Source organism: Melanotaenia boesemani, chromosome 7 (assembly GCF_017639745.1).
Source record: "Melanotaenia boesemani isolate fMelBoe1 chromosome 7, fMelBoe1.pri, whole genome shotgun sequence".
NCBI lineage: Eukaryota > Metazoa > Chordata > Actinopteri > Atheriniformes > Melanotaeniidae > Melanotaenia > Melanotaenia boesemani.
Genome location: NC_055688.1, coordinates 16,966,784 through 16,994,239, shown reverse-complemented (window position 1 = coordinate 16,994,239; position 27,456 = coordinate 16,966,784). Strand labels below are relative to the sequence as shown.

The window sequence follows — 27,456 nt, the reverse complement described above, 5'->3', positions numbered from 1 at the left end:
ATTATAAAGCAAGTCATGATCAAGACACTGTCCATGATGGTGAGATCAGTAACATCATTAATGTGACTATGTGACTAAGTCCAGTCTCAAGGTTCAGGGACATGATAATAGAGACACTGAAGGATAAATAAAGGTCCCAACAGACCAGCTGGACCAACAATTCTCTTCCCTTCATGGCAGACCACCAGAAGTGTTGCAGAACGAAGCTTAAAGACCTCTGTATGAGTAAGTATACAATTTGTCCATATTCCTGCTTGTGTTTGGACAAGATGTAAATGGTTAAAAAATGGTTCATAATGTCCCAAGAAATCCTAGGGGAAAGAGGTTTGAACACAACTGGCCATTCAGTTTAACCAGACACTCATATTGGCCAATCAGTGTTTGTTTTGAAGCTGTTCTTCTAAACCAGTTACATATTGTTGTTTCAGTAAACCTTTAATCAATTAATGTTTACCAAGTTATTACCTTATCAAATGAAAGGTGGTAACCTCATTAAATAGACAAACTAACAGCAAACTATGGTTTGTTTAGATAGCTTATATTTGCAGTGCATATTATTTACTTACTCATAGTCTCATTTAAAAGTTTTGATGGACATTTCAGTTTTACAGTTTTATTTACATTTTTTTTATTTAACGTGCATGACATAAAATCAAATAGTTTGCACTTAGTTTTACAGTTTTTATGAGAATATGTTTAATCAGGTGTCATAACTCTACAGATTCTGCCAGAAAAAGAGCTAAAGACATCATTGCTGTATTGAAAGAGGGTGGGCATTTGTTCAAAGTAGGCGGATGTTGTCATTTTGTTTTGTTCTTTTGTCCTTGATCACCTTGTGACAAAACATCCCAGTGAGGAAGAAGACACCAGTAGTGTGACACGACACCATTTTACCACAATGACTGGAGGACTGATTGCTCTGATTCTTCTTAATTCAATGTGTAAGTGCAATTTATTTTTCTTGTTGTGACACATTAAATAAGCCTAAATATTATGTTTTTATTTGCAGATTCATATTTTGTTAGCATTTTTTTTATAACAGTTACTGTCTCTTCTGCAGGCCTTATTCAGTCTGCAGAGCTTCCTCATCTGATATCTTTGACTGAAGTTGAACTTGGTGGAAATGTTACTTTAAACTGTTCAATCCCAGATTATCTAGAAAACCGATTCATTCACTGGTATAAGCATTCTCTTGGAAGAAATGTCCTAACAGTTGCTTCAGCACATTATGACAAGATTGATCTAACTGAGCCTTCTAAAAACCAGCGTTTCCTTGTCCAGAAAGAAAATGATAAATGGCTCCTAACTATCAGTTCTGTTAACAAAGAGGATGAAGCTTTATACTTCTGCCAAAGTGGAAAACAGTTTTTACAAACTTTCAATTGTGGATTCTTCTTGGCTGTAAAAGGTAATATTTACAGTTTTCAAATATATTTATTGATTTATTTGTATTAAAGATAATTTTGTACATTTTATTTTTGTACAGTTACTCTTCACACCTCTCTTTTAAGATTCTAGTCAGCAGACATCTGTGTATGTGGAACAAACCCCTGAGACAGCAGTGGTCCGGCTGGGAGACCCTGTGACTCTCCAGTGTTCACTTCTCTCCAAGAACAAAGAAAACACAGTCCGGTGTCCAGGAGAAGACAGTGTGCACTGGTTCCGAGCTGGATCAGGAAAATCTCTTCCTGGTATCGTTTACACTCATAGGAACAGCGTTGATGGAGACCTGAGGAAAAGTTGTGTGTACCGTCTCTCCAGAACTCTACACAACTCCACTGATGTCGGGACCTACTTCTGTGCTGTGGTCACTTGTGGAGAAATACTGTTTGGTAGTGGAACAAAACTGGACGAACGTATGTATTCCTTTTCTTTCATTTTTTAAAATTTCCTTTAATTTTCTTCTACATGCCATGCATCTTTACTTAGTTGAAATCAAAATTCAAGCAGATGTGAAGGTAATATAATTCATTTTATAATATCATTTTTATGTGTCAAAAATATTGTAAATTGTGCCAAAAAAGAAAAATGGGGGGAAGCAAAATAAGACTGTTTACTGTTAACAGAAAATAAAGTTTTACTGCTGTGAACAGGTGACCTGTCCAGGCTGGCCTGCCTCTTACATAATAGTAGTACAAACCGACTTCCAATAACGATGTCATGCTCAATTAAAAAGTCCTCTGTCTGCTGCCTTTCTGATGAGTTGCTGCTATCAAATTCGTGATCATTTTGATAAACCTCTAATTGTACTATTTTTAAGATATTGAATGTCTTCTACTTTTCATTGTGAATAAAATGACTTTTTTATTTACATTTACCCCTATATCCCAGCACTGGGAGTCTCCTCAGGGTGCACCCCCTCTGGCCTCCTGAATCAGATAAAGCGAGTATAGAAAATGGATGAACAACATCCGTTTTTTGTTTTTCTTTTTTTTTCTTTTTTTAGAACTGCTGACTGTAGCTGTAATAGGCTCAAGCACTCCTTGAATTATATCAAGTGTTTTTGGATGATAAACAACTTAATTAATATTCCAAATTGAACCCAAAAACAATCAATGTATTTTTCAAATAAAACATAGTTTTAAAATGACTGAAGTACAGAAACTCTCTGAAGTTTGTGCTTTCAGTATAAACACATTCAGAGAGCAAATACTTAAATATTTCTAACTACAGGAGCAGAACTGGACCCACTTGTTCTTGTGCTTGGAGGACTGCTGGTTTGCTGTGTGACTGTTGTTATCTTCCTTCTCTTCTACATCCGTCGAAGGACAGTTTGTGAACAATGCAAAGGTTGATCATCCACACATTTTATATGATTTTTATTAAACGCTGGACGTCAGCACATTATTAATACAATAATTGCAATGAGATCACTGCTATATATTGTGTGTATAAAGTATATGTAGCAGAATTGTAATCATTGATATCAAAGTCTCACCTTGATCATTTTTTACGTAGCAGATAGCGATCGTTGGTAATATTTTTGCCCTTGTTTTTATCTACAGAATCAAAAGCCAGTCATTGTCCAGGACAGGATACACCAACTGCCGGTCAATTAACTGATTTGGTAAATATCTTTTAAACTAATCATGTATATTGTTCCTGTACTAACAGCTCATGTACACAACCAGATCCGCGGTACTGACTTTAAAAAACATGGCAACAAAGTTGTTTGAAACAGAAATACACTCAAAATGCAACGGTTGCCAAATAACCTGAGGCCTGTACTTCGAAGCATGATTAACATACCCCGGCTTTCTCTCCGTTACCTGGGTTGACTTATCCAGACATTCAAGATCTGGATAAGTTGTACTACGAAGCTGGTTGTCAACTCGGTAACTCAACCCAGGATTTTCCAATTAAGATTAGTGCGTGTTCACATAAAAGAGGTGATGTTTGGAAGTTCTGACCAATCGTAAACAAGGACAAACCCTGCAGAGCAGTGTATTTTACCATTGAGGAGCAGACCATTATTCTTCAAAAATACGAAGAGTCAAAAACAAAATTTCAGGCCAAAAGCAACACCGTTTTTGCAGCAAAAGCCAGGAAAGAGTGCTGGCAGAAAATTGCAGACTCCGTTAATGCGTAAGTTCATCAGATTATCCAATATTAGTTAATGGGACAATATAAACTGACAGCACTCAGATCACTGTATTACAGCACAAACATTTCTGGGAATGCTTTAGTTACGTCATATTTCCCAGTTCTTCAAATGATCCGCTCCCATGTGAGCACGTTATATGTTGGAGTATTAATTCCTCCACCATGAATGCATGGATAGTTGTGCCTTCCATAACTCAATGGTTCTGTACTTATGTCATGTGTGAAAAAGAATTATTATTATTATTAACCTCCATTTCAGAAGCAACCCCAGTGGAGCTAAAATGACTTGGGAGCAAGTAAAGAACAAATATAAAACCTAACTCAGAGCAGTCAGTGACAAGGCTTTATTACTGTATCTGTTGTATGGATGAATGGAGTACAATTCATCTGCGATGGACGCTGTCTGCGGGACAGTAAGCGCCTGACTACAATGGGTCACATTTGCTACAGACGGCTCCAACAGCTGACATCTCAGCCCATTTGTTGAAAATATGTACCTTTGGTACAGGAAAGTCCAACGGGTTGGATTTGTCCCTAAAGACTCTTTCTCTCCTAAGCGCTCCTCTCACTATCCGTGCACCAACATCAACGGGATCTTCTAAAAATGGGCAGGCCAATTTTTCATGAGATCTGATTGGTCAGAAGGTGGCGCTTTTGTACTCGTTGATCTCTTATTCAGAACATAACCTGCTCTGGAGCAGGTTAGCCGTGATACAGCTTGGTAAGAAGTGAACAAGTGTTGTAGTACCCAAAACCCATAGTTAACCCTGAAGGTACGCCGATAAGAGAAAATCCAGTTTCGTTGTACAAGCCTCTGGAAATGAACATATTTAGTGTCAGATATAAACAATGCTGTTATATCTTGTACACATCCTCAATAATAATAATGCAAAAATTATACTAAATGTTGAGTGGCTATACAACATTCAGTGAGTGATATTTTTTAATATTGATGTTTAGTGGAATTTAACAAATGAATGAGAAATGTTATGGGAATATTATAAATCATAAATTCTACACTGAAGTTCCTCTAAAGTCAATTCAACATTTGACTACAGTTCGCTAGCCTGGCCTTGATGTTTTAGCTTTAATTTTTTTTAATCTTCATCAGTAACACAGACCATTTCATGTTATTGCAGGAAAGCGAAGTACACGCAGTGAACTATGCAGCAGTGGATTTTTCAAGAAGAAATGTGAAACATGGGAAGAAGAGGAGTGTTAATAGCAACTATCTGTATGAAGCTGTCAGAGCAGATTCCCAAAGCCATCAGCAGTTCTCCTTATAGGTAGATCAGGCCGGTGTATCAGCCCTCAAACCTTTTCAGAGCTGTTCAGCTTATTTGATGAGTGTTCACATAGCAAATGAGACACTGAGGTAAAACTGTTCAGGTACCAGGTTTTCAAACGTTATTATAAATTTATACACATAAACTGATAAAGGTCAATGTGTCCGTGGCAATTTGTGTTTTACCAAATAAAAAGTTGTTCTGGCGCAATAAGGTATGCAAACATTCTTCCATCATTTCTACACATATTTTCAAAGTTTAAACTGCTGAGTGGTAACAACTTGAGTAAACTATGTCTTAATTTTACTTTTTATATGGTTAAGAGGCTTTTTGCTTGGCAACACTTTAAGCAACCTCATAATCTCAATGGAACAGATGGGTAAAAGACAAGGATCTAATACAAGTCATAATACTTCTAATTTCAGATTGTTAGCAGTCATTGAAACCATCAGATTACCCAGTGGCTTACACCATAGGTAAGCTTAAGGTTCTGGTACACGCCATCACACCAAACTGAGCTGATTCTGGTCCCCAGCCAGTCAGTATCAAAGTATCACCCATGTTCTTGCATCTCTCCAATGGCTCACAATAAAATGTTTATCCATCCATTTTCTTCTACTTAACCAGGGATCTGGTTAGAGTGGCAATATGTTCATGAGGTAGACCCTGTTATGGGACAACATTATTGGAGCACACCACACACAGTATCATCAATACTGTTAAATGCCTGATTTTTTATCTTCACGTGTGACGTCTCAAATAGATAAAAAATCTCATCAGATTAAAAAAAATCTATATGTGTGTACCTAGCCTAAGACATACATGCAGAGAAACCTGCACTGTTGTCCCCTGTGGTCACAGATTCTGATGAGTCACAGATTTTGGAGTAACAACGGTCCGGTCGGCAATCCCTCCAGCCCCTCCAGCGTTGTTCCGATCCGTAGTTGAATTGTTGCTGTCGCTTCCAGCAAGATTCGCCTGCTCCGTCGCTGCCTGATATGCTTGTGGCCTGTTTCTGTACACCTTCTTTGCCTCTGTGCTCACCCCTGGGCCCCTTGTGCTTGTGGTGCTTTATTGCATTCCCTCCAGTCCCACAGCTGTCCTGCTTTAATTTAATCAACTCCCTCCCAACATCGTGGCAGGGAGGGCGGATGCTAATCACCAATCAGCCATCTTACATATTTTCACACCCAAAACTATATCAAATACACAGCAAACACATAAAGTGAAGAAAAATTACCTACAAAATGAGACAAGCCTGACTAATTAGTCCAGTTCTGGTTTACACCTTGACATGAGCAAAGAAGATGAACCAATGTCTGTCAGACAGGAGCAGCATAGCTGATATCTTTTGTTAATGGCACACATTTAGCCATTATTGTTTTATAAATCTATATCAATGCCATAAAAAAGCATATGCAGTTAATTCCCCTTCCTGTCTTCAGTTCAGATGTGGAGTCAGTCTCACTGAGCAACAAGATAAATTTGCAATTTTGACTTCATGTATAAATTTATTCATTAGTACATCCAGAAAAATTAATTGTCTGTTACCATTACTGAAAGAACTTACATGCGTTTTCTTAGAAATATTTAGCTGTAAATTAAGTTACATACAGTTGCATTTTGACAGCAAAACACAATTGAACGTTTCTTTATGTATGTACTATTTAAGTAATTCCTACCTCTTAAAATTTAAATAAAGACAATCTAATTATTTTTTACGATTCTGTCAAATCAAATGTTCAAACTAAGAAATTGTTGCTGATCACAGGAGTCCCCATGACCTGGCATGTATTTTCCCCATATTGTAAAGAAAGAAATATACGCACACACACACACACACACACACACACACACACACACATATACATACATACATACATACATATATACAGGGTGTGCAGAATTATTAGGCAAGTTGTATTTTTGAGGATTAATTTTATTATAGAACAACAACTATGTTCGCAATGAACACAAAAGACTCATGAATATCAAAGCTGAATATTTTTGGAAGTTGGAGTGGGGCTTTTTTAGTTTTAGTATCTTAGGAGGATATTTCTGTGTGTGCAGGTGACTATTACTGTGCATAATTATTAGGCAACTTAACAAAAACCAAATATATACCCATTTCACTTATTTATTTTCACCAGGGAAACCAATATAACAACTCAAAATTTACAAATATACATTTCTGGCATTCAAAAACAAAACAAAAACAAATCAGTGACCAATATAACCACCTTTCTTTGCGAGGACACTCAAAAGCCTGCCATCCATAGATTCTGTCAGTGTCTTGATCTGTTCACGATCAACATTGCGTGCAGCAGCAACCACAGCCTCCCAGACACTGTTCAGAGAGGTGTACTGTTTTCCCTCCCTGTAGATCTCACATTTGATGAGGGACCACAGGTTCTCCATGGGGTTAAGATCAGGTGAACAAGGAGGCCATGTCATTATTTTTTCTTCTTTTAGACCTTTTCTGGCCAGCCACGCAGTGGAGTACTTGGATGCGTGTGATGGAGCATTGTCCTGCATGAAAATCATGTTTTTCTTGAACGATGCTGACTTCTTCCTGTACCACTGCTTGAAGAAGGTGTCTTCCGGAAACTGGCAGTAGGACTGGAAGTTGAGCTTGACTCCATCCTCAACCCGAAAAGGTCCCACAAGCTCATCTTTGATGATACCAGCCCATACCAGTATCCCACCTCCACCTTGCTGGCGTCTGAGTCAGAGTGGAGCTCTCTGCCATGTACTGATCCAGCCACGGGTCCATCCATCTGGTCCATCAAGACTCACTCTCATTTCATCAGTCCATAAAACCTTAGAAAAATCAGTCTTATGATATTTCTTGGCCCAGTCTTGACGTTTTATCTTGTGTGTCTTGTTCAGTGGTGGTCGTTTTTCAGCCTTCCTTAACTTGGCCATGTCCCTGAGTATTGCACACCTTGTGCTTCTTGGCACTCCAGTGATGTTGCAGCTCTGAAATATGGCAAAACTGGTGGCCAATGGCATCTTGGCAGCTTCACGCTTGATTTTCCTCAGTTCATGGGCAGTTATTTTGCGCCTTGTTTTTTCAACACGCTTCTTGCGACCCTGTTTTGAATGAAACGCTTGATTGTTCGATGATCACGCCTCAAAAGCTTGGCAATTTTAAGAATGCTGCATCCCTCTGCAAGACATCTCACTATTTTTGACTTTTCAGAGTCCGTCAAATCTCTCTTCTGACCCATTTTGCCAAAGGAATGGAAGTTGCCTAATAATTATGCACACCTGATATAGGGTGTTGATGTCATTAGACCACACCACAGAAACTAATTATAATAGTTTGTATTTATAGATTTTAAAAATATATTCATTAAACAATTCTGCATTTCTCCACCCAAACTCCAAAAACCACAAAAAACTCTGAAGACTGAAAATTCGGTGTTGAGTCTAAGATATTGTTTATATGAAACCTGTAAAATTACAGTTACTGTGAAATAATACATATTTGAATATATTTCCTACCATTCATAATTAAAAACTAATGAAAAGTACAGTTGTGACCCTGCGGCATTAACTGGATTAAGCAGGTATAGAAAAGTGGATGAATCTTTATATTCTGACAAATCTAAAGATCTTTTCCCTTCTTTCTAGTTTCAGTCATTTTAAACACCTTCTCTTCCTTCTTCTAAATTAAAGTAAAACAAGACTTTGTCAGACATCTAAATCAACATTAACAAGAATATCTGGAAAAAGATCCAGTAATATTTTATTCGTTTATCAGTTAATCTGATAATTATTCCATAATTGAATAAATATTACATGTAATAGATTGTACTTTTGATCAACCAGATCCAGATATGGTCTCTTCTACTCAAAACATAAACAAAACATACTGCCCCTCAATTTTAATTGTAAACAACACACACTACATAAACAGTCAGGACTGGGGAGGGAGAGGGTATTGGGGACCTCTCACACTCCTGTTCCCCTTGTGTGTGGCTGGGGGCAGGCAGGGGGAGGTGGTTGGTCGGGTCCCAAAGTAGCTGCGCTGGTGGGCTGCTGGCTCTGTGGGTGTTGGGTCAAGGGGGGTGCTTGGGGCTCGCTGTCCTCTGGTGTCCCCCACGGGGCAATGGTGGGTGGGTTATGTGTGACGTGACTGTGTGATAGTAAGTGCTCGTGGGTACGGCACGGGGGGGGGGCTTCGCTTGGGCTGCCCTGGGTGGCCGGTCCCTGGTGGGGCCGGTGGCTGCTGATCTTGGCCCACTGGGACCTATGCCCCAAGACTATGGGGGGCTCTTGCTGGGGCTTTCCTCTGCCCCCCTTCGGGTGGGGCTGGAGCCGTCTTCGTGGTGGGATAGCTTGGGTTAGTGCTCCGGGGCTGCTGCTGAGGGTTTCTGTTTTTGTTTTTGTAAAAGTTGTAGGAAATGTTCTGGTGTGTTCATGTACACATGTAACAGTTTGTTGTCTGGTGATGGTGTGGATTGAAGGGTCGTTTCCTTCTGTCTGTGATCTTTTTGTCTCCTTTCTTCTTTCCCTTTTGCTCTTTTTGCTATTTTCCATCTTTTTCTGTCCCCTCCGGTCAGGTCCAGCAAGATCACATAAATTCTGTGATTCAAATTAAATAAATAAATAAATGAATCAGATCATCAAGAGGAGTCTTACCCATAGACCTCCCCTTGGCAGAGCAAATTTGTTCAGCACGATACAGCAACCAGATTATCATTTTGCTTGCTATGATACTGGACAGGACAAGTTAAAAAAAGAAAAAAAAAAAAACATACCCATCTAAAACACCAACTTTTTAAGAGCCAAATGGTGAAATTAAGGCTTCAAAACAGCATTTCAGAAACCAGTGTGTGACCTTAGAGTAGTAATGACTAATTCTTATATACACTGTTACATACAAGTCATTAAAAGGCTTGTTACTCCTCCGCAAAAGCAGCACAGATCTGCTGTCTCTCCACTGCTTTTGTGTTTCTTTTTCCTCCACTGTCAGTTTTTATCACAGCAAAAACAGCAGTAGAGTAAATCCACATGTCCTCTTCTCTCTGAGGGAATGAATGAAACATTTTGTAATACAGCCAATGAAAATATAACATGACTTTCCTTCTTTAGGATCTTACCTTCAAGTGCTTTTCTCCAACATTGTTTTGCAGAAACATGGCAGCTGCAAAAACAAATTATAAGAAAACAGGAAATGTAAATATCATAGTTCTGTTACAGCATTATTCATGGAGGATTAAAGAAATGCATGTGATGAGTAATAAGATGAGATGCATCACTGTTGCAAGAGTCACATTTTGTTCTCTTCATGATGGGAAGTAGGACGGCTATAAGAAGAACACATGATGCCAAGATGACACACAACGAAAGCAAGCTGATGCCGTTTATCTGGTAACCATCACAAGAATACCCGCTGGCTTCTGACAAGGAGGAAAAGGACAAACAAAGTTAGTACATGAAAGTGAATATGTAAATCTGTCTTCTGGCAGTATTTCAGTTTCACAGGTGTTTTTAAATCCAATTCAAATTTTAAAACAAATTGTCATCAATAAGTGAATATTCTCTCAAGTTTCAGTAACTTGTGCGCAATTTTCCAACAATAGAATATTTCCAAAAGCATTTTTAAATCTACATAACCTACTTTCCTACACTTCATACACTTACCTGCAACGTCAACTTTTGTCCCATTTCCAAATATAATTTCTCCACACGTTGCCAAAGCACAATAGTAAGTCCCAGAATCGGAGGAAGTGAGATTCTTTGAGAAGTGATAAACACAGCTCTTTGAAGGAGCTGGTCTGTCAGGTTTCTGGTCACATTGATAAGATGCATTTCCATTTGTGTACATTATGTCTCCAAGAGATTTATCTGCTCTGATTGCAAACCAGTGGACACAATGTTCATCTGGACAGGACGGCTGCAGAGAATCAGAGAGGACTGAACATTGGAGAATCACAGAGTCTCCAGGCTGTACCGCACCAGATGATGTTGGCCACTGAACAACAGTGTACTCTGATTTTCTTCTACTTTTTTCTATAAAGCAAGAAGTGAAAGTAGTAAAATGTCAGGTGTTTCATGTTGTTATTTGGGGACATAATGTAAAAAATGTCAGAATACAGAAAATCATAAAGACTGATAATGTAAAATACATGAAATACACACATCAATGACAAGACCCATACTTTACCTTTTAAGGACAAATGAATTCCAGTCCACTGATCCACCTTCCAGGTAGAGACTGCACAGTGATACAGTGCTTCATCTTCTGGCATCATCTTGACAATGGTCAGAGTGCTCATGACTGTTGAGCAGTTTGCACCAAATCGTGCGGGAGAAAACCCTTGCTCAAATATGGGAGTCGCAGTAGCTTTCATCATTGTTGTAATTAATGTAAGAGTATCACCAATACTCTGTTTGTACCATTTAATTCGGGTGTTGCTGTACTCCAACTCAGGATACAGACATGTGAGAGTTACAGGTTCACCAAATTGCGCCTTGATCTCTGAGATGAGTGAGTCTAAATTAGAAAAGCACAGATAATAAATAACGTCTGTTTATTATCAAAATATAGTATTATTAAATTACAACTGTAATACGAAAATCTACTTTTGTTTGTAAGCTACCGTTAAAGACAACAATGGTTATAATTCTCTAAAAATGTAAAAAATACATAAAACATCTTTTTTTTTCAAAGAAAACATTCAAATTAACTATTTAAAGGGAAAAAGGTAAACCATATGTACCTGCTTGGTGAAGAATGACCAGTATAACCCATAAATGCAGCATCGTGATGGTGAAGAAATGTTTAGCGGGTGATGTGAAGTGAATGTGATGGACTACCTGATGTCGTAACATAGCTGCAGGTTTTATGTCTTCACTTCCTGTAAGTGTGTTCTTGTTTTCTGGGGTTTTGTGGTTCATTCAAATAGGTCACATTTTACTGTTTCTGTAAGATTGAATTCAGCAAGTTGAAATAAAAAACCCCACAGTAACTTAGACCTGCATTTCAAAAGTTTAAGATCTGGAAGCTGAGCAGAGAGGTAACAAATGCGATGGATGAATTTTGCGTATGGTCCCTGCTTCCTGATCTCTCTCAGCTTGAGTGACTGCATGTCTCACTGGTGCCCAGACAGCGTGTCTGCAGTAATAATCTGTTTTTCTGGAACATGCACAATGTCGTATGTGAATTTCATCAATCTCAAGCGAAACCTCGAACTCGAGGGGAAAGCATGGCAAGTGCTTTTGTATTCAACAATGGGATGATTAGTTTTTGATCTGTTTCATGTAAATCTCATGCCAAGCAGGAATGATTGCAAACACTCACATGCCCAAGTCATAGCCAATGAGCATGGTGTTTTTGAGCTCCAAGGCCAAACGATGATGCGTCTGATGACACATGTGTCATTCTTTCTTTTCAGACATAAGGGTCATCCAGAGGATGTGAGAATGATGAGAGCTGAGGGAGGAACTTGTCCAGGTAGTTGGCCATGCCCATCACTCTGCAAACATCTGCAGCACATGTGGGCTCTGGCATTTCCAAGATGGCTTTGACTTTGCTGGGGTCAGGATTAACTCCCTCAGCAGTGACCCAGTGTCCCAGAAACATAATTCTGCTCTTGGAAAACGCACATTTATCCTTGTTCGGGGTCAGCCCTTCATTTTTTGGTCTCCTTAGTACCTGGTACAGCCTGGCCTCATGTTCGGCCTGATCTTTGCCATACACCAAGATGTTGTCAGCGTGGCACACAACACCTTCACAGCCCTCCGGTATTTGTGTAATTCATCTATGGGAATGTTCTGGGGCTGATGAAATTCCAAAAGGAAGCCTATTGAAACAATAGCAACCAAATGGGGTAATGAATGTTGTTAAGAGAGCACCGTTCCCAGTGTAGACAATCTGCTAAAATCCTAACATGGGATCCAACTTGGTGAAAACTTTTGCTCCAGAGAGCAAAGCCAGCGTGTGGTCAACGGCTGGCAAAATATGTCAAATCTCACACAGTCTCAGTTTCTCCTTTGAGCCGGCTTTGGGCACAACCGCCAGCCCCACATGCCGCATAGTGGGTTTACTTACCTTGCATACTGTCCCCATGCCCTCCATTTGTCCTGACTTTATCCCTCAGTGGGAGGGGAATTCTACGTGGGGCATTCAGTTCCAGTTCAATTTGATACGGGCCCTTCAATTTTCCCAGTCCTGTGAACACATTAGGATAACTATTTTTGATATCTTCACTGTATGCAACTGTAGACCAAGTGACTTTAATGGCTGGAAGGCCCAACAGTGTTTTCATCAGTCGATGACAACTTAGATGTCCTGTTCAAATTCCATATTACCAGTCTCCAGCTTTCCCTTACAGGGCTCCAGGGCACAGTGACCCCTAAGTTAAATTTTTAGGAGCGCAAGCAGAAAATTTAGGGGCAAACAATGAAATTGCCTTGCTTAGCAAATATTCACATTTCCTCTCATTTTCACTGTATTAGTGATAAATACTTGAAAAATAAATTCAGAAATTATAATGTTTACAATTCACTTTTTTTGTGCAGCAGTTGACATAACAAAAAAATAAAACATCTTACTGGCCGCACTAATACAAAACCAGTAGACATAGAACTTGTCAAATCAAATCAAATCAGATTTGATTATTTGATTTTATTTTCACTTTGTAGTCGAAGCAGAACAGCAACTTTGTCACCATCATCCCTCATAGGGCATGGTAGGACTTGTCCATGTAAATCCGGGCAATAAACAGCTTCAGGGACTGATACTCCTCTACAGCCACTGTCCCCAACTCCTTAGTAAGAAAAGTAGCTATTGGCTGTCCTAAAAGTCGCTAATTAGCATAATCAGCCTAGTACAAAAAGTTGTAATGAATAATGCCATAAAGAGGGATGTAGTGGGAAAGGCAAATATTGATAAAAAGACAACCTAAAAATGTTTAGAACAACAAAAATAAATAAATTAATTTATTAAAATAAAATACACAATAAAATAATACTGTCAATATTTTCTTTATTTTTTTAGTTCAGTTTTTAAGTGTATTTTGCGTTTTAATGTGGAGTCTGGAACATGTCACAACACTTTTAACTTTTTAAATATTTTTGTCCACTTTCTTTATTAGTGGACATTACTTTGAAGGTAAGCCAGCGCAGGATCCTCCAGCAGAAGCTTTGTACGTTTCATTTTCAGGCTGGTCATTAAACAGAGGTGAACGTCGTCTGCTCTGAATGCAGCTAGAAGCTGCTGCTGCGAGAAGAAGCCTCTTATGAGTGCTTTTGGACGGGGGAGGGGTCTGCGCAGCACCCACTCCTCATTGGGAAGAGTAAACTACGTTCATTCACGTCTGCCTCCAAAAGTCGCCAAAAGAAAAAGACCAGCAAATGTATTGGTCGCCATTGTGCAAGTAGATGAAAAATTCACTCGCGCTGTCTCACATTTTAGTCGCAAAATGAGACCAATTTGTCGCAGTCTGGAGCCCTGCCTTAAAATACCCTTTTACATCCAGGGGCTGTCTGCCTGGACCATACAGAGGGAATGTAGGTGGCAGCAGTATTTTTAATGCTTGTCTGCAGAGTAGTATTGGCTTAAAATGGCTGTAACGCCAACTCCAGTATCTAGTTGAAATTCTATAATCTTTCAATTTACTGCCTGATTTTTTCTCCACTCATTAACACTGTTGACCAACTGACACATTACTGCCACCCAGTGGTGTGAAGATGCATTGCAACTAAGCTCCTTATGGATAACAGCAATAGTTCTAATGTCCTCACTTGATAAGTTATGCAGTCCTGTGGCCCTCACTGAAAACCTTTTTGCAGCCCTCTAGGTGGCGTTAGAGCCCCAAGCATAGGCCGTGGCCCCATGGTTATGAATTACTGCTCTAGACTTGACCTAAGATTGACGACCACACCACAATTTGGCTTTTTAAAAAGCAATTTTTAGCTGACATTTAACTGATATTTTATTTTAAAAAACTTGTTTAATCTAAAGAAATAATAGTATTAATATTAATAATAATAATAATAATAATGTTTTTTTCTTTTTTTGTTTTTACTTTTGCAATGTAATGAACACTTTGAGAGACGCACACAAACAAGGCATTACTGACTCTCCTTAACTAAATTGACAGTTTCAGAGCCTCCTGGTTGGACTGGAACAGATGGAAACGCAGACATGAATAAAATATCTCCCTTGACTCTGCTGCCATCTGCTGGCGTGAGATTTGAGAAACGAGAAGGATTTGTGGAAGCAACTTACAAACTTAGAAAAAAATGTTTGTTATTCAGTTTATAGTCTTTCTGCAGCCAGCAGTCAGGATTGTGAGAACAGTTTCACTTTTTTCCTTTATTTTACAAACACATTGCCTTTTTTTGTGAGTACTTACCTTAGTTGGCCAATAAAGCTGACCTTAATGATCAGCCTTTACAAACTAAATATTAATTGCTTTTGCTTTGCTAACTTGAGTAACACACCCATCTCTCCATGTCCATGGTGCATGTTTAACATTTTGGTGGAAAGATGCTGATTTTGCATATGGGGCCTGCAGCAGGTGCATCAGAATTTATCCCAGATCTCCAAAGTTAGTGACCATAGTTCAGTTTCAATGTTGGCATAGCCTTGATTCCAGTGGACTTTAAACTTTCCTACAAACACAACCTGAGCAACATGTTGACAGTGGGACTATGTCACAGTTGAATATCTTCTCAACATCATAGATGACGTAAAAACAGACATCTGGCCGAATTAAACAGGTCTGGGATGGCCCACACCAGTCAGCCACCAGAGAACTGCCAAGTTAAAAAGAAACTTAAATAAAATAAAAGTGGAAATTAAACAACATATAACAGATAATATAAAATAGATCTGCTATGCCCCCTCAGATCTAGTAACACTCCAGGTTTTTTTGTGATGTAATTTCAGATTTCTATTTTTTTATGAATTTACTTCTATGGCTGCACTTTATCTCTTAACTTACCCATCAGCTTTGCTTTTTTATCCTCACTTTTATATGTTTCTGTGTTTTCACCTTTCATTCTTTCCTGATCAGCTTCAGTTTATATCCTTACTATCTCTACATGATTTTATCTGTGTGATGGTGTGTGTTTATGTGTGTATGCTGGGCGTGTTGCAGCTGAAAGGAGTTCAAGAGGGCTTGTAATAGTTCTATTGCTTTTATTGCTCTATCTAGGAAAGTACTTGGTGTTGCAGGGAAAGCACTACATAGTTTGATTGATTGAACCTCAGTCATACCATTTTCCTAAACATTCACACATGAGTTGTTTGAACAATGGAATATCAGTGTTTGGAAATGTTGGTGAAATGATGGGATGGAGAGAAAGAATTAGGATTATAAATAACATTAAGTATTGTGTAATTAAACATGGATTATTTTCAGCTGTAACAGTCAAACTAAATCGTAACACAGAGGACCAAATTATGTTCGCATAGTAAAGTGATCCTCCTTAAATTATTTTTCAATTTATTCATAAAGTTGCAAATGGAAGTAGATACAGATCTGTGACTCAAAAACACTTTTACAAAACCACAGAGGCTAATCTGCACAGTCAAATGCTGTGTTGTGCTCTCAGGATACCTGCTGATAGTAGATATTAAATTATTAAATGTAATGAAATAACTTATTGGCATTTTAAACAGATTTCTTTATTGTTAATCACAACAACATTATCACGACTGCTCACCAAGAACACGCAACTTTAAGTTGTCAAACTGTTTCTTTATTTAAAAAGTTTGACTTACAAAGCAAGGAATCAGTTCTTGAATCACATAACGTCCCCCACAAAGTGCACAGGAAGGTCACCGTCACATTCTATTATAATTCTCCTGGTACGGGGTTTTCCACCATATTCACAGCGTGGATGCCTGACCCCGTAGTTTCTCATTGTGCAGACAACAAGGTCAAAAGGTAGATTACTTATTCTGTTTCTACCATGCGGCGTTCCTGCCTGGCCACAGACATTTTTAACGAGGTTGGTGGTGGCTCGGATGAAGGTATGGGTCTCTCTACACAGATTGCTGTTAAGTTCGACGATTTTTTTTTGTCCAATCACAGAAGTGCACTGAGTGGTTCTCATCCCTGCATTAATATGCTTGTGTATAAAACCTTGATAGCGGTGATTACGATCCTGACAGAGCACAGTGGTAGAAAACAGCAGCAACCATGCAAATAGGATCTTCATGGTTCCCTGGTTTATAAAAAAAAAACAACAAAAACAAAAACAAAGAACAAATATATATTACTTCAAAATTACTTTAAAAACATACACATGATAAAATAACAACAGATAAGTAAATACACACATACATACTCAGAAATATATGTATGGAAATAGAAGTATTAAAGGACAAACCTTTGAAGCAACAGGCAGAAAGCTCTGCTCTATTTTACTCTTGCAGCTAAAACAAAATAAAAACAGTCAAAATAAATCTTTTATCATTAAATCTGTAACAAAAAGTTTTATCTTACAAAAAGTATGATTTACCTGTACAGGTGACACAGTGGCCAGTGATGAGTCTCAGGACTGATGAAGAATTTATAGGATTCATTTTGAACTTTGATTTCTAGGCTCAAAACCAAACTGGGAGGGAATTCCAGTCAAAAGTTGTTACGGTTTGCAAAGAAGGGTCAGACTGTTTGCTAATATTGTAGCAATATTTGTTTTCCTTAATGTTTTGCGAATGGGGAAGGCAGCAGCTGCATTAGTATTGATCCCAGTATTTACAGTCGACCACAGTTCAGTTTCAGGTTTCATCCCAGTAACTTTCCTACAAACAATATGAACAACATAATGAGAAATGGGACTATGTCCAGTTCAATGTCTTCTCAACTGCAAAGATGACCTAAAACCAGGCATCTTGCAGAATGAAATAGACCAAGGACCACTGAAACCAGTTTACAGTCAACATGAGAAAATGTGTGTAGCTACATGATTTTAAAATGAAAGAGGACATGCAGAGTTATGTTGTGGTGATGAGAAATGCTTTACATTATGTCACAGTTTTAGCTATAGCCACACCAGTGGCTCGATGCCATAACTTTATCTTTTAATATCCTACACTTAGCATTCACTTGTTTGTCCCTTTATGTGCATGTTTCTGTTTTAACTTTTCACTCTTTTTCCTTGTTTTCCTTATAAACTAAGGAGGTTTCCTTCACTCCGGATCAGCTTTTGTTAACTACACTTGTGTGGTTTTAGCTGTGTGATGGTGTGTGCACATGTTGTTGGCTTGGAGGGGATCAGGGAAGCTTTTAATGGTTCTGTTACTTTTATTGGTTCATCTTCTAAAGCTGTTGGTATCTTGCAATGAAAGTGCTACACCATTTGACTGACTGAATGAGAAGCATATAGTAAATGAAGGCCTGTCTGTGAGCAAGTTCAGGCAGACAACTACAAATGTTTCCTGTGTCATCTGACTCACATTTTATATGCTGATGATCAAACTGGGAGTCTGTTGAATCTGCGGTACTTACTGCCACTGATTTTCATTTTTGTGTTTTCATAAGCTGAAAGCCATAATCATCAAAATTATAATAAATAAATGTTTTAAATATCTCACTTTGCATTTAATAAGTCTATACTAGTTTACCTTTTTGAGATAAATTACTAAAATAAATTAAGTTTTGCACAATATTCTAATAAACAGAAAGATACAGGAAGTCATTAATGCCTGGAGCCATCACCCTTAAGCACTGGACTGTCAATTATTATTGTCGGTTTTTATCCATTTTATCAACAATGGAAGTTTGCTGGTGTGCCATCACCAGCTCAGTAGTTGCCAAGCTACAAACATCTCTGAAGATTTCCCACATCTGCTAAACTTTAACTTTCCAACTGTTTGTCAGCTAACGCTTATCTATTTTTACTTTATTTATCTAATTATTCAATGCAAAAATACAATTTCCTTTTGGAAATTAACAGTATTTTCAGTTCAGTTGAACATTGCTGATTGAACATCCTGTTGTAACAAAAAATAAAAAATAAAATAAACTTGAAACAAAAAATAAAAAAAAAGTAAACTATACATTTCTCCTCCATCCACCATTTCACCTTAAATGATATTAAGGACTTTATGTGAATGTTGACATTTGCAGTAAATTGATCTTGATGTGAAGAACTCAGACACTGAATGACTGTAGTTTTGGTGGTAGTTTAATTTTAACATTCAACATAAGCTTCAATGAACATCAGTCACATAATTATGTTTTAAATCCAGGACCTATACAATGGAAGTGACATTACAGTTAATTCTATTGTCCACAACTAGGATTTGAGGTGTTTTATGCCGTTCAAAATGGAAAACAAAATCTTTAAGACCAGAATAAGAGGACATGAAAGGGGCAAAGGGAAGGGGCTACAGGTTAAGATATAAAGGGAGCAAAGAACTAATGGAAAATGCTGAAAACATATGTTTGGAGGGAAGGAAAGAGATACCAGGGGAATGAGGTGTGAAAAGTCATGGTGGAAGACAAGAATAACACAGACATGTGGCAAGCTTTACGAAGCTTTAGCTGCAAACCTGTGGCAGCACTTTGCATCAGTTGTAAACAAAGAAATAATGTATTAGGTAAACAATACAGTAGTATCATAAATTTTTCTATACTTTAATTGTGTTAGTTAACAGTTAGTGTATAACCCAGAGAAGAAGCTGTTTCAGCTGTGCCATGGCTTCTTGGTTGAAATCAGATTTTGTCATTTGAGGAGTTGCTGAGGAGGTTCGCTGTGATCAGACTGGAGCATTTTGTCTTTTGGTAAACAACTACAAGGCACTTTTTAACCTCCACACAGAGTCCATTAAATGCCTTTTAGAAATTTATAGCACATTACTTCATCAATAACTTATGACACATTCAGTAACACTGACAGAGGGGAGCAAAGGACATGTTTCTAGCTGACAAAGCAGTTTCACATTCAGCGTGAAGCTCTGATGTATTTTTTGGACAACAAATAATTCCCATTAAAATCACTGGGATCATTAAGGCTTCTCTTGTTCTCTTATAATTAACAGAAACTTCAAACACAACCTGATTAAGATGTGGAAAAGCTATATTCAGGATAATTTCTTTTGGAAACTAAAAAGGACCAACCAAAAATGTCATTGTGTGTCATCATGAGACGGCTGTCGCTGGCCAACACAACACGTATATCTACTCGTAGCTCATCAGCAGCTGTTGAAAATCTTGGAGCAACACTTTCAAAATTTCAAAATATGGACACAAAAACTTGAAGTTTTGTTGATTTCAGTCTTATATTACTTCTCTATTAAGGCAAAAACAGTTGACTTTGGTGTAATGAGCATATTTAACCAGCTTTTGGAAAAACTCATGATGAGGAGCAACAATGAACTGAAAAATGAAACCATTCAAAACGCTGTTTGCTGTGTCTAACATCCCACCTTGCTGATTCAGGACCAACATAAAGCTGAATTTACAGCATGATTTTCCTGATTTAAATGGACATTCCTAATTTATAATAAACTCAAGTTCAGATTTTCATTTCAAACTTCATGTCGCTCCAGATCTGGTGCACAAAAGCGAACAACAAGATGCACAAAAGTAGAACAAACTGTTAAATCATCTCTGTGAAGAGTCTTTAGTGGAAACGTAGATGTGAGGATGATGTCCATTATATAGTGAAGCAGGTTAGCAAGGCACACACAGTTCCCTTTTTAGCCTCGGAGAGAGGACAACAAAAGACTGCCACCTTTTTCCCTTGTGGAATCAATGGGGCTCCTTTTTCTCAGATCTCCCCCCTCAGCGTCCACAACCTCTCACATGTCACCACTCACATTAACATCATGCAAATACACTTAAAGAGATATAAAATCCATTTGGTTAGGGTAAATATTTTATAAATTTACACAAACATATAAATTCATATACTTTTAAGGAATGTTAATCTATTTTGCTGTGTACTTTTTTCTTCTTACAAGGTAGAAAATAACTTTTATGCTATATAACACATATAATCAACATATTAAAAACAACTCATCAGTCCTTTTATCATCTTAGAAAAACATCCATAATAAAAATAAGTTCTATGTTTCTCACTTATATCTTACAATATATTTTCTCTCTGTCAAAAATCACACACACATGTCCCATTTTTGTTTTGTTTGTGGCTTCTCTTGGCAATTAATTGGCAGCGGTCAAACAGGATGTGGAACTTATTCACGCAGTGCTGGTGCTCATCAGTGTGGAGCGACAGCCTCGTTGACGGCAGCTGTGTGTGTCGCTGAACAAACAAAGCTGCTGTGCTGTTACAACGGGCATTTGGAGCAGCCACATTCCAGAGGCGTTTCCATCTCCTCCGAGTACGAGCTGCCGTCAGTGCAGCGGAAAACCACCTTCCTCCGTCTGGTCTTGGTGACGCCGCAGCAAACATCAGGGGGCGCTGAAGTCTGGCAGGATCTGGAGCAATCCATTCGGGGGACCTTGTTGGTGGATGTGCACGTTCTCATGGCTTGGTGACGCTTCAGCTGCTCCCTCACCATTTCTCCTTGACATGTGAGCTCTGCATGTCAGGTAAAGGAGACACATGCAGACAATTATTCCCCTGCCATGCATATTGTGTCCTAATTGATCCTCTTTTCTAATTTTTCCAGTATTACCTGTGTCACAGGTTGGTCCAGTGTAGCCTGGCTGACAGTGGCAGACCGGCTCTCCTCCCTCTGACACCCGACACTCCCCTCGTCCACAGCGCTGCCCCCTGCAGGCTGGAGGCTCCTGCCGTCGGTCACAGTACTGACCCTGGTAGCCTTCATTACACTGGCAACTGTAAGTCTGACCCTTTGCCACACATACACCATGAACACATCTGGAACAGGAAGAGCAGAGAGAAAACTTCTTAATCTCCCATTGGCTGCTTTAAGACAGGTAGAAACACAAGATGTGAAATTATTATTAGTCATAAGTGATTAAAAGTCGTTTCATATGGGGCACTTGTTGAATTCATAAAATGTATATAGCAGACGAAAGTAGCTAGTATGAACCACAGTTTGATAGGCAAGGGTTTAATCTGTATCTTTAAAGGCACTCCTGCATTGGCTTCAGTTTAACTATTTTTTCTACAGACCAAAATCAAGGAGTAGAAATGCTAAATGGTGGAAACACATTTACAAACCACTGTAGGCCTCTGCTGTCTTGGCTCACCTGCTGTTCTGACAGGGATTAGAAGCTGTCAACTCATCACAGAGGGCACCGCTGCGTCCTGGAGGACAATCACAAGTTACCCCCGCGTCCCCTCCCTCTCTGCAGGCACCCTGTGCACACACCCTGCAAGAATGACATCCTGCAAGAATGCCATCACCCTGGTGACAGGACAAGAAAAGGTGGAGACATAGTTAGTAATGGCAAAAATGGAGGCAGTTTAACCTGACAAACATTTGGATATAATTCAACAGTCTCTATCAGCACTGGGGCCAGTCTGATTATGTTGCCAAAGTGGATATATGTACTTTCTTGTTGAAGGAAATGCAAAGTCACTTTTTAGCATAACTATGATACAATCTTAATTCTACTTAGGTTGGGATGTTTCATTAAATCTAACACAATATACAACACAAACATAGCAAATCTCAAAATCTATGCTTCATTCAAACTTTGACACAGAAACAGACGTCTGACCTAAAGAAGAAAAGGAAAATCCAGCTTGTTAAATGCACTCAGTTAAAAAGCCTAAATCTCTGATGATATGGGGCAATATTAGAGTCTATGGACACCAACTTTGATGAGAATTACCCAACAATCCAGCCAATGTAAAATCACACACTGCATCTATTGCAAAAGCACAAAGTAGAAAAGTCCAGGTGTTCTGCCTGCAGTAGAGACCTTCCACCAAATCAAAACATCTGATGCTAAATAAAATGCAAAATACAATAAAGACTCAGGAACACCAAACGCCTGAAGTCCTTTATCAGACAAGAAAGGAGCAGAATTTTCTTTAATAGATCCAACAACTGTCTCAGTTCCCAGATATTTGCTTGATCTAATACAAGAGAAGCTAACATTTTTCATATTAAAGTGAAAGGTCTGATTTTGATGTGTTTTCTATGTTCTACTATGGAAAAAAAAATATTTTATATTCTTATTGGGGTCGTTAACAGCAATACTGGTTTCAGAATTCTTTCCAAAGTTTCTCCACCGCACCCAGTTAGTGGCCATTCGCCAAAATAAGTCATTCAGAAAGTAATTACCTTTCCTTTGACTGCTTGCAGTTGTCCTCCTGTAGATTTAAAACTCAGATCTTGAGTCTCCTCATTGATCCGAACATTGTGGATGCAGCCATTAAAGGTCTGAAGGGAGCGCTCAGGGCCCAGACGTAAACCTGAAGCCTCAACCTGGGATGGTACTCCTATGAATGAGACACAAGAAAAAAAAAATGCATAAATAAAGTGGAGAGAAAGAAACAATTGTTAGGATAAAAGAATAGACGGACAAGTTAATGTGGAAAAAATATAGCATATTGACAGGAAGAGTGAGACTGATGATTAATAAACTCTGTTCTTGTTTTGTTCTTGAAACACATTGTTCCAGTAAAAACCGCATAATAGTTCTCACTATTGCACAATAACATTATGTTGCTCAATAGCACTCTAGAAAAAAAGGCGTATTGCTCTTAGAGGTGTGTCCTGCTCCTTTTTTGAGGAATAGTTGAACAAAAATAGTTTTCCACTTCCTCACCACAACCCCTGCAGGGATTTAGTTTGTGTGGGCATTTAGCATGTTGCTTGTGTTTATACTTGTATGTACCCAATTAAAACCACAAAAAGGCAGTAAAGAGCATGCAAAAGTAACATCTGGGTGCTTTGTACAAGAGTCTACAAATATGTATTAATGTGTGCGTGCGTGCATACCTCCTATGTAAAGCTGAGTGTTGTGGTCGACGGAGGGCTGGCGCGGTAGCTTGCCCAGGCTCTTTGGGGCGCCATTATCCACCACCAGGCTTAGCGAGCGGTTCTGAATCAACAGCTCAACTGTGTGGAAAAGTCCGTCATTCACCGACTCGACGCTGTAACAGGCACACGGACAAACAGAAGAAAAGGAGAGCTTTTCTGTGGGGTTCTGATTATGATAAATTACAGCTAAATTCTATACCAGACATGAGAATCATTGAAGGGGGAAAAAATGAAAGAGCAACCTAGAAGTGCTGGACAAAAAACAGACTGCAAAAAGTCAAACCTTATAAGTTTTGTTTTGTTGTGTTTGCAAATCAACCAAAACTAAATGAAAAAGAAATCAGATAAATATGCACATAAAACAGACTGATTACATTCTTGATGCAGAGCTCTTTTGGAATAGATTAAATGATACCCTTGATCTAGCTTATGGTTTTCTATCATGAGGGTTGAGGCCCAGAATGGGGCCCCTGGCACCACATGGGCTTGTTTATTCGGATGCGTTTACGCTTCAGGGTGAAAGTAAATGTAAACATTTGAAAAGCTGTACTCACACAACTTGGACCGCTGTGGTAAAATATACAGCCTTTTTGCTTAAGTTGATATCTTCTTTTAGAAGAATAAATGTTTTCTGCAATGATCTAGGATCATGACCTTTTGCACCATGTCCGACCCTGGGAAGAGAGTGTGTTTGCATGTGAATGTGTGTGTCTGAGATCCTCCACTAAGTGGTTTTTGCTGGAAGGGTGACAGACAGCTATAGAGACAGTGGTTTGGCAAAGCTGAAAGAAGTGGGGGGAGCTAAAGTCGGGGGGTGGTAAAGTTGACTGTGCCTCCGTTCACCCAATTTCTTGCAGAGCATCAAAAACAGAAGAGAACAAGAAGAGCTGCTCTTTCTGCTGGTGGTCCTTTGCAGACTCCAACGGCTAAACACCAGCACAATACTTCCCTTTGTCTGCAGCCGCTTTTAGGCTAACAAGCTAAAGAGCCTTGAGTCCCTTCTGACTGACAGCTGTTTACAGTGTTCAGATTACAGCGATGTTACATTAACAGCCAGTGAAGCAATGCTGTAAGTTCTGGAGGAGGGCCAGTGTGACTTGCAAAGAAAAGTGCTGACTATCCAAAAGGAGAAAACCAGAGAACAGAGCAGAGCAGGGTTACAAAATACATAAAAACATGTGAGCAGGCGTTAAAAACAGTCAAAACATTATTTTGAACTCTGACTGCCTTTTTCCTGCATAACAAATAACCTTTAGGAAATCTAAGTTTCATTATTCTGAAGGATCTTCACATGTAAATGCACCTTTTGGATGAATGCACTACTATTAGTAACAATCAACACCAGCAAAAGCTTCTGGATATCAGTCTGGCTCTGTGTGTAGCTGGTGGTCTCAAATAAGAACCTCCCTGTAGACTCTACACAGACACATACATGGTTTCCATTAGCAGCCATGTAATTTAATAATGGACTCAAACAGGCCTGTTATGACCAAGCGAAATGATGGTCTGCTAGCCTCAAAGATCGGTTATCTGCTTCACCAGCTTCCTTTCTTATCTTTACTTTGTTTTTTTTTTTGTTTTTTTTTTTTGCTCTTTTTTTGCTTTTCCCCTCCCCATATATCTCTCACTCTTCTCTTTATTCTGTACCTCCTTCCTCATCTTCTTTTTCCTTATGGTTCTTCATATCTACTTCTCTTTCAGGTCTATTATGATCCCCTATCTATCCCTAATGCCATTTTCCACTCATGTCCCACTCCCGTTCCTCTTCTAAAGCTTATTTTCCTTTATTCTAAAAGCTTCCCGTCTCCTTTAATTCCATCTGCTCAAATGGTGAAATCCAAAAAGCAGCTCATACAGCCAAAACATTCCCAAATTGATTTGTTGCACAGAAGCTTTATTTACTCAATTTTAGACAAACATAAATGTGTCTCAGCACACTTATGCGTGCTTGTAACTGTCCATCTCTCAGAACAGAGGAATAGCACCTGCTGTGAGACCAAAGCGCCACCAGGTGGCAGTAAATTACTTGTATGTCTGAGTCCTAGCAGCTGCCCATCCCTGCAGATAAGTCTATGAGTTTGAAGTCTGCATACATTAAACCTCATTAGTGATCTGAGTGTGGATATTCTCAAAACCTGGAGGAGACACATGTTTTTGCATGTTTATGAGTGATTCTGCAAGTTAAAAATATGTAAATAAAGTTACATAAATTTGCATGGTCTTGTTTAACTCATGACAAAATGCAGATTTTTGAAAATGCTGGACATGGAACTTTTTAATTAACTAGATATATTTTAGCTTCTTTGAAGCTGGCTGTGTTGGCTCTCTATAAAGCCAATTACAGAATTTGATTAAAAAAATGATGAAGACACAGCAGATTGTAACTGCCCCTCTCTCTTAAACTTGTTGCATTCACGTATGCCCACAAGGGACTTCAATTTCCTCTTAGTCCAAAACCCTGAATGACTACATACATACACACAAAAATTAACCAAAATAAAAAAAAACTTCTAAAATCCAAAATGGGCTTTTTTATATATATAATTTGCTCATCAGAGAGCCCAGAAGTAATTTCAGGTCATAGATTTAATCTCTAATTAAAAAAACAATATTTGGATAAGAGACAACTCGGCTGATCCACTTACACTCTTAAACCTAATTATACATTATTTTCATTTACTTACAATGTTTCTAAACCACATTTGCTCTGTGCCTGTGTGAGTGTACGTGTTTAGGATGGTACATGTAGGCAGCACTTAAACTATAGTTTGTATATTTATGTTTGGATTTTTGAGTCTCTTTTAAATGGATTTAATTGTTTGTGAGAGGGTATACTTCCATAAGTGTACGCATGTGCATTTGTTTCTGTAAACTGTGTTTGTGTGTGTGTTTGTGTATGTGTGTGCTGAACAGCCCAATCTGATTAAAATGATGCTCAGCAGACAGGCATCCCAGTTCCATATTACCGTGGTAACCTCAATTAGTCATTGCTGAGATGGCAGCTGCAGAACAGAGAGCGTCTTTGCTGTTTTCCTTCCCTCTTTTTTAGCTTTCTTTAAACCCGCCTGGCCTGTTCAGATGAAATTTGTACTTCTCTAGAGTAGATTTATAGTGTTTTGATGTAGAGCTCCAGGAATGACAACTCATTGGTTCAGGCCTCTGAAGTTTCAGTATTAGAATATCTCAATAGACTTTTTACATTTAAACCTATAATGCTCAAGGATTGTCTGTCTGTTTTATATTCAGGTCAGAGATTCAGTTCGTAATTCCCTCTTGTTCATCTAAATCCAGGAGCACAAGTCTTTTTGACAGCCTGAATCTGAATAGAAACTGCATGGAAAAGCTGCATATTTGTCAGAGGTTGAATTTTTATTGCTGCAAGTTTAATCATTTCTATTTATTCTGGAAGCCACACAAACTGAAATTCTTGGTATTTATGTGGCTATGAAATGCTGTAGGGGAAACACTGCTTAAAGGCCAGGGCTATATAATTATTAACTTGAATAATAAGCATATAACAAGATATGCTAATCATTCCATGATGGAAGCAAATGCAGCAAATCTCTGTGTTGCTGCACCATCTGGGCTACTGAGAAACCACCTAGATGTCCAAAGAATTTCACCATTGCATTCCACCCGCAGTTGGCCTGAGGAATGTAAAGGAAAAAA

General features: G+C 38.6%; 3 protein-coding genes across 5 annotated transcripts in view; 1 reads left to right on the top strand and 2 right to left on the bottom strand.

The window, feature by feature from the left end:
* The first annotated feature begins 856 nt into the window (after positions 1–856).
* Positions 857–5,093, top strand: LOC121642630. Of its 2 annotated transcripts, XM_041989405.1 has the most exons (6): positions 859–941; positions 1,061–1,408; positions 1,512–1,856; positions 2,674–2,790; positions 3,006–3,067; positions 4,743–5,093. In XM_041989405.1, exons 1-6 carry the CDS (start codon positions 899–901, stop codon positions 4,887–4,889), a joined length of 1,062 nt encoding a protein of 353 aa, XP_041845339.1. In that variant the 5' UTR covers positions 859–898; the 3' UTR covers positions 4,890–5,093. The 2 variants fall into 2 exon arrangements, with proteins under 2 accessions (XP_041845336.1, XP_041845339.1); XM_041989402.1 differs by having other exon boundaries at positions 857–1,408.
* Positions 5,094–9,404: 4,311 nt separating this feature from the next.
* On the bottom strand, positions 9,405–11,702 carry LOC121643277. Its single transcript, XM_041990615.1, has 6 exons — positions 11,621–11,702; positions 11,065–11,394; positions 10,542–10,910; positions 10,157–10,297; positions 9,998–10,041; positions 9,405–9,922 (listed from the first exon to the last, which is right to left on the bottom strand). Exons 1-6 carry the CDS (start codon positions 11,661–11,663, stop codon positions 9,797–9,799), a joined length of 1,053 nt encoding a protein of 350 aa, XP_041846549.1. The 5' UTR covers positions 11,664–11,702; the 3' UTR covers positions 9,405–9,796.
* A 7,323-nt stretch (positions 11,703–19,025) lies between these two features.
* Positions 19,026–27,456, bottom strand: part of slit3 (slit homolog 3 (Drosophila)) — a 267,486-nt gene continuing 259,055 nt past the window's right edge. For both annotated transcript variants that reach the window (XM_041989715.1, XM_041989716.1), the window contains 5 exons: positions 23,746–23,900; positions 23,086–23,243; positions 22,043–22,200; positions 21,502–21,707; positions 19,026–21,404 (listed from right to left, as the gene is read on the bottom strand). In XM_041989715.1, the coding sequence (XP_041845649.1) occupies positions 21,151–21,404; positions 21,502–21,707; positions 22,043–22,200; positions 23,086–23,243; positions 23,746–23,900 (931 nt within the window). In that variant the 3' untranslated portion in view covers positions 19,026–21,150. The remainder of the gene's footprint in view (positions 21,405–21,501; positions 21,708–22,042; positions 22,201–23,085; positions 23,244–23,745; positions 23,901–27,456) is intronic.

What these genes read in the sequence shown, in the direction of transcription:
- LOC121642630 (XM_041989402.1), top strand. Translation starts at nt 994, where the DNA reads ATGTTTTTATTTGCAGATTCATATTTTGTTAGCATTTTTTTTATAACA. An exon ending in AGTTTGTGAACAATGCAAAG is followed by an intron (nt 2,791 to 3,005) that starts GTTGATCATCCA and finishes TTTTATCTACAG; the next exon opens with AATCAAAAGCCAGTCATTGT. An exon ending in CCGGTCAATTAACTGATTTG is followed by an intron (nt 3,068 to 4,742) that starts GTAAATATCTTT and finishes ATGTTATTGCAG; the next exon opens with GAAAGCGAAGTACACGCAGT.
- LOC121643277 (XM_041990615.1), bottom strand. Translation starts at nt 11,663, where the DNA reads ATGCTGCATTTATGGGTTATACTGGTCATTCTTCACCAAGCAG. An exon ending in GGTCATTCTTCACCAAGCAG is followed by an intron (nt 11,395 to 11,620) that starts GTACATATGGTT and finishes TTTCTAATTTAG; the next exon opens with ACTCACTCATCTCAGAGATC. An exon ending in TTGGAGAAAAGCACTTGAAG is followed by an intron (nt 9,923 to 9,997) that starts GTAAGATCCTAA and finishes TCATTCCCTCAG; the next exon opens with AGAGAAGAGGACATGTGGAT.